This window comes from Pinus tabuliformis, chromosome 2_1, assembly GCF_031772625.1.
Source record: "Pinus tabuliformis cultivar Carrire ecotype Pingquan chromosome 2_1, CPIR1, whole genome shotgun sequence".
Taxonomy (NCBI): Eukaryota; Viridiplantae; Streptophyta; class Pinopsida; order Pinales; family Pinaceae; genus Pinus; species Pinus tabuliformis.
This window is the reverse complement of record NC_142299.1, coordinates 711,333,581-711,340,895: the sequence shown is the minus strand read 5'-3', so window position 1 is coordinate 711,340,895 and position 7,315 is coordinate 711,333,581. Positions and strand designations below refer to the sequence as shown.

The 7,315-nt window shown below is 34.9% G+C and overlaps 1 protein-coding gene across 1 annotated transcript; it reads right to left on the bottom strand.

The window, feature by feature from the left end:
- Nucleotides 1-4,723: 4,723 nt before the first annotated feature.
- Nucleotides 4,724-6,256, bottom strand: LOC149202574 (inositol-phosphate phosphatase-like). The gene is made up of 4 exons (XM_089400007.1): nucleotides 5,912-6,256; nucleotides 5,753-5,808; nucleotides 5,580-5,630; nucleotides 4,724-5,040 (listed from the first exon to the last, which is right to left on the bottom strand). Exons 1-4 carry the CDS (start codon nucleotides 5,922-5,924, stop codon nucleotides 4,948-4,950), a joined length of 213 nt encoding a protein of 70 aa, XP_089256133.1. The 5' UTR covers nucleotides 5,925-6,256; the 3' UTR covers nucleotides 4,724-4,947.
- Between the last annotated feature and the right edge of the window lie 1,059 nt (nucleotides 6,257-7,315).

Below are 7,315 nucleotides of genomic sequence, written 5' to 3'. Positions count from 1 at the left end.
TGTTGTAGGAATCGCAGGCCGTGGGGATTAAGAGTGTGCCAAGAAAGGCTAAGTGTGGGTATGCAATACATTTTAGAGTGAGAAATTAATGAGAGAGACGTAAGTTTTTGTAACAGAATTTTTCTTTTGAGGTATATCTTGGGAATGTTAATGTCAATATTAGAACTGTTCTAATCATAAAAGTGAAAAGTAATCCAAAAAGGTTAAAAAGGTTAAAAGAAAAAAATAGTTAATAGCAGAATTTTTCCTTTGAGGTATATCTTGGGAATGTTAATGTCAATACTAGAACTGTTCTAATCATAAAAGTGAAAAGTAATCCAAAAAGGTTAAAAAAAGTTAAAAGAAAAAAATAGTTAATAGCAGCACAATCTCCAGTGCAAAACCTGCGGTTAAATATTCATAAATATTATCAATATTTTTGTTATATGGAAAAGAAGAGAGAATGTAGATGTTGATGTCCCTACATAGGCTTCTTTTGTTGATGCACATACACAAAATGAGATCAATGTCTAATAATCTCAATCAAAGATATTAACATATATTCCTGTGCAATTATCATTGGGAATTTGGGAATTAACTTTTCAGAATATTAAATGAACGCATATATAGATATAATTTATGTTTCTCACGTTGCTTGGATTTTGGATTTTGTTATTTAAAAGTTGGATTTTGGATTTTGTTATTTAAAAGTTAGGAATGTCAAAAGAATTTGTTATTTTAAGGTTAGGAATGTGAAATGAATTATATGTTTTATTTTAAGTTATTATAAGTAAATTTAGATATGAAGATGGAATTAAAAAAAAAAAAAAAAAAATTTCTTATAATGAATAAAACATATCACTTAAAATAGTCTCAAATAAAGCCCAAATGTAATTCATAACGATTAAAATTTAAATTAATTATTATAAATCCTAATACCAATTTCAAATTGATTGGGTTTTTTTCTATTTTAAATATAGATAGAGAAAATGCCTTCACCATTTTTAAAAATGAAGAAGCATATTAACATATGATAAATTCAATTATTTGCGTGCATATATTAAGAAAACAGATAAGATTTATCAATATTTGCGTGTATTTATTAAGCAAAGAGATAAGATAAAGAATATTGTGGAATACCAATTTTATAGATATTTTTAGTATATTCTCGACGATGGAAAAAAAATATTTAAGAGACATACTTGAAAGCTAAGTAATGTTCGAGGCAGCCTCATGTTTGAGGCGCCATGCTTTCCACGTTCAAAAATAACCATGCGAGGCAGCCTCATGTTTGAGGCGCCATGCTCTTCATACCAACTAACACGTCTAGCTAAAAATAAAATTCACTGAAAATTCACTGAACAAATTGCAGATAAGATAAGATACTTTTATACGGAAGGATCCCAGTATATCAACAACCACCTCAATATGCAGCCTTGGAGAGTAGGACAAAAGCCCTGAAATAGCAGGAGAGATTGGGAAATCGAGCTAGAAAATTTGAAAGTTGCTGGAGAAATCTCGCCAACTTTTCACAATACATAAGCATGCAAAGAAAGGATTCCCTAATCAATTTCGTCCCACCCCCCAATTGAGCCCAATAGGAAGAAAGTGCAGTACACTAGCTGATTTAAACTTATACAGTACATAAGCATGCAAAGAAAGGATTCCCCAATCAATTTCGTCCCACCCCCCAATTCAGTCCAATAGGAAGAAAGTGCAGTACACTAGCTGATTTAAACTTATACAGTCAATCCAGTAAGAAACAAAGAAGTAAGAATTGATAGCATTAAGCACACGAACCAAAAAATCACTTCAATCTTCCACCACTGGAACAATGAAAATACTAGAACAATTGACCCCAAGTGCAAATGTAACATTCACCCAAACAAAGACACCCCAAGCCACATGTGCAAAGAGCACTACAACAAGTAAAGATAATTATTGTTTTGATTGATCTTTTTGTTAGCCAAACCCTCTAAACGACTTAACCCTCTTAATAATTTAACTAAAAATATATATTAATAGTGATAAACATAAATTCATCATAAACTCAAAAGACTTATTTCATAATATATTTAAGTGGTTAAAATAAATAAAAAATTATCAAAAATTAATTAAATTATAAATTATTATTATTATTATAAAAGGAATTAATATATGTAAAAATTCTTAACTTTATCATATATTTAAATAATAAAATAATATATGTTACAATATCATGGTTCAAAATTTATCTCTAAAAAACAAAATTTATCTCAAAAACAAAAAAACATATGATATTTTCTTAATTAATCAATTTAATTAAAAAAACACATAAATAAAGTTCAATATTTAAATTAACGAATATCGCTGCCAATATCCCTTCGCATGTTTGTTGCACTTAGCATTATAATAACATTATAAAAACCCCGAGGCATCTTTAGAGCATTAGACAATGATAACAAAGATAGATCCCGGAACCGATAATGAAGATATTTGTTTCACTTAGCATTATAATAACGTTATAAAAACAGCGAGGCATCTTTAGAGCATTAGACAATGATAACAAAAATAGATCACGGAACCGATAATGAATATATTCGTTGTAGTTTCACTGAAATTTTCTTGGGTTTCTAAATGGGTCACGTTCAGGAGAAAACCTGATAAATAATATAAAATATTCCGTGGAGAAAAAGAAGTTACATTGCATGGTCGCCACTTGTTCCCCAAGGAGGTTACAATCTTCGTATGAGTACTGTAACCACAAAACATAGAGTTGCTTCTATTTTGATGTTCTTAGAGCAGATTGTAGTTAAATTCAATGGAAAACAATGTACAGGGCCGAACAACTTGAAATTTAATTTTATGCAGTTAATCTGAAGTTTTCAGAACTGTAAATTTTTGCACTTAATATAGGAAATTTGAAATTTTGAAGGATCATCGAACTCGATATGGAAACAAAAAAGCAAAGGCCAGATCTGAATGATCCTCGAAATCGAAGATATGGAACTCGAGATCAAAACTCAGTTCCATATGCCACTCTTGTTTCAGTTGCATTAAAGACAGTAGATCCTACAGATAGAAAGCAACTACTTCCATATCCTTACACCAACTTTAGCACCTCAGTCAGCTCGAGCAACCAGGGAAATCAAAGCGAGGGGGGTTTGTTAGACCCATAGTGAGCAGTTATCTTTATTTACTCATCTGTCGTGCAGGGTCCAGACCCATAGAGCTTTATCTAGGAGCCTAGGAGCCATACTCTCTAGGTTGTCTTCATTTACTGCAAGCATCTGACCATGAAGCTTGTCAGTATTGTGAAGGACCCCCATGAAGCTTGTCAGTATTGTGAAGGACCCCATCGAAGTTTTGGGTACGGTTTCACTCTACTGCTCTGTCTCATTGTAATTGCTACACTATATATGACTGTGAGTCAATATTCAGTTCAGTAGATATGACTGTGAGTCAATATTCAATTCAGTAGTGTTGGTTGATTCGATTGTTGTGTGCATGAGGATACCGCGGGGAAACATTGACGATTGGTTCGATTCATTCACCGGACCTATCACACATATTTTTCTTCCAATCAACCCAAAGAGGTGTACTTCAAAGGCTTTCGGCCTTGCAGAGAAAAATTAAGATGTACAAATATGGGCTCTGCAAAATTCTTAGCCATTTTTGTCACCATCTATATGAAATCTCCATAGAAAATAATAAGGTAAATACCTTCCCATATTTTATGTATGGTTAAGTTCTCAACATCCTCGTTTTCATAGTAGAATATTTATGAGGCCAATGTTTAGAGGCAGATCAGGTTGTTAGAATGGGAGAGGACACAGTTATTACAGATCAAAAGTTATAGTTGAGCATTGTACATTAATTAAAATAAACCAAGTTTTGTTTTAATATATTTACCATACATTTACTGGAATTAGTTTAGAAAATAATAGTCGGAGTGGAGAATACATTAGTTTAGAAGATAATAAACCAAGCTTTGTTTCAATATATTTACCACACCACACATTTACTGAAAGTTTTACTGGAATTAGTTTAGAAGATAATAGTTGGATTGGGGAATACATTAGATGTAACAACCTAAAAATACTGAACATAATTTGTCTGTTAGTCATGAATTAATATTAATAATTATTTTTTATTCTCTATATTGAGCAATGAAACTGAATTTGCATAAGTTCTGTTTGTTTAGCAACAATGTCTACCCACAACATCTTTGTGCAATTAGTCCACTATTGAAGCATGTCTACAGTTAGTCCACTCTTGCAACCTTTTGCAGGTAGTAGACATGGATAAAACAACTTAAAACTTAAAACCGCAAGTGAAAGAAAGGAAGGAAATTCAAACCCCCAGTGCCCCAAGTGAGACCCCAAGTGAAAGGAAAGAAATTCAAACCCGAAATGCGTGGTGAAGCCACCGCAAGCTTCTTCCAGCACAACGACTTTTGCAGGTTGCAGCCATGGACAAAGCAGCTTAAAACCCCATCTTCCAGCACAGTAACTTTGGCAGGTTACAACCACAGTAACTTTTACAGCTTACAGCCATGGGCAAAGCAGCTTAAAACTGGAACTCTCTTTTCAGGAGGTGACAATAGATGCAATGAAGAATTTATATCAAGCCTTGACATGCCAAAGCCTCTGTTTGTAAAGCCTTCACGATTCCGCATGCACTCTCAAGACATGCAGGGATGGTGGAATAGAGCAAGAAATGATACAAGATTGTGAACTAGGAGTAATGGAATAAAATAGAAAGGCTTAAGACTTCGATGGAGAGGACAAGGGAAACCAAGCAGGGAGGGGTCCCAAGGGTTAGAAAGTCATGGAGGGTGCCAAACAATGTGAAACAAATAAGAAGGTGGCCACATGGAGAAGAATAATAGGGAAAATGTGGCCAAACATGCTTGAACATAGTGCAGGGGAAGGAGAGGAGATGGTGAATAGAGCCTCGAGGAAACTTAAAAAACTTAGATGTATATACCTAGAAAACACTATGTTTGATAGCCCCAACAAGACTCAATTTCTCCAGAGTCATATTTCGCCCATGTGAACCATATAATCCATGCAAGCGGGCCTGTTACGAAGACATCTCGTAAAACAGAAGGAAAAAATGCTAGATCTTGAACACAACTTCAGCTTGAAGAGAAACATGAACATCAGTGAAAGAAGGAAATGGGCATAAACAAAACCTATGGAACGAGCAGCTTGCACGCAGAATATGCACTAAGAATGCAGAACATACATTCCCAAGGACAAGACATCCCTTCATGAAAAAATATGAGTGCCCGAAATCCATATGATCCATTACCATTTAAAAACTAAGCAAAATAGGCACTCGGAAAATCCCTAATAGAAATTTAAGACGGCATGCCTGAGATTCGAAACCCAGATCATTACACCATTTCACAGTCCAAAAAAATCTTAATGGAAATTTAAGATGGCATGTCTGAGATTCGAAACCCAGATCACTACATCATTTCATAGTCCAATAGAACAAAGGCTTTGAAGACAGAGTAGATAAACAAACCATGACAGTAACATTAATGAATGCTGGTCACGAATAATAATAGAAATTACCGTGAATCGAAAGCATATTACACAAAAAGATCATACCTTTCCTTTGTGTTCCACGGATTTCTCTTTGTAAAAATTTGTCCCAATCATCTGTAACATTTACAGTAAGAGTAGAATATATATCAAAGATGGAACTGCCATTCAACAGTGTTTACTCCAATCTACATTCCCTGTTCAAATATCAAACTGATATAAGCCCGTCTATTAATTACCTCCCCAGCTCTTTTTGCGACCTCCACAGCAGAAGAAAGAAATTCACTCAGCTCGTCTAAATTCCATACAATACACAAATCAATTCAAATCACTCCAAGTTGCAGACAAAATATATGATCAAATGAACAACCGCAATGGCAGAACATCAGATAACTTACCGCAGTCCCCCATTTTCAATCGTTAAACAGACAAAGTAAAAGGAGTTGGAGGAGGGTTCTTTTGAAGGACAAGACATCCCTTCATGAAAAAATATGAGTGCCCGAAATCCATATGATCCATTACCATTCAAAAACTAAGCAAAATAGGCACTCGGAAAATCCCTAATAGAAATTTAAGACGGCATGCCTGAGATTCGAAACCCAGATCATTACACCATTTCACAGTCCAAAAAAATCTTAATGGAAATTTAAGATGGCATGTCTGAGATTCGAAACCCCAAGGTCTGTGGCAAACCGGGTTCGCTTGAAATCCGCGGTGCGGGGATCGATGTTGAACTACTCTCCCAAGCTGCTGGTAGCTGCCTTCTTCTACGGAGAATTGATAGCCCGAGCAAGAGACATCTGGCACTGGCTACATGCAAGGCACTCAAGCAGGGCACGGGGAAGAACATGCCCACCCTGAACATAAAACACATAAAACTTACGGTAACATGCACACCCTGAACATAAAACACATAAAACTTACGGTAAAATAGACATGTGGCACTGGCTGCATGCAAGGCGCTCAAGCAGGGCACAGAGAAAAACATTAAAATCAGTTGTCATAAAATGTAAATTGGACTTTGGATAAAATTAATTGTCACAACATTCTGCAAACTCGACTTTGGGTAAGATGAATTGTCACAACGTTCAATCGATATCCCCGGCAATAAGACCTCCGAAAACTTTGGGTAAAACTAAAAAGCCACGAAATTTGGATTTGGAAATTCAGCAACCTTACCAAAAACTTAGGATATCTTACTTTTACCCGTCTTGAAACCTGCGAAGCCGGCAATAAGACCCTCAACTTTGTTGGCCAATCAGCAATTACATAATAAATTTTATATTATTTTTTAATATGAAAACTTTGGTTAAAATTGTGATGTATAGCAATATTTTTTGGTCAAATAAGAGATTAATAGGCAGTCAACGCACGATCGATTGCTAAGAGTCCCAGGCAGGGACTAATAAGGGTGAACTGGATATGAATATGATGGAGCTTGAAGCATAATTGAAGAAAGTGAGCTAAGAATGGGGAGTTAAATCACCTCACTCCAAGAGCTAAATGTTGATTCCTTGTGGATTCCAACATGTTAAAAAACAAAAAGAATATCCATAATGGAAGGACGGGACGAAGGATCCAATTAAGGAATCAACAATGTTGATAGTTGAAGCCTCTATTATTTGATGTACTCAAATTGATGCTTTAAAATTTTCTAGGTGACTAAGATAATCCTGTGTATATGTTGAAGTTTCCAGGTGATTAGTGGACACAATATCTTTTTAAGATAACCACGTGTATATGTTTTAATGATCAAATTGTGTATATGGAAGCTAAAATCAAGTTGAAGCCTCCTTGTCCTA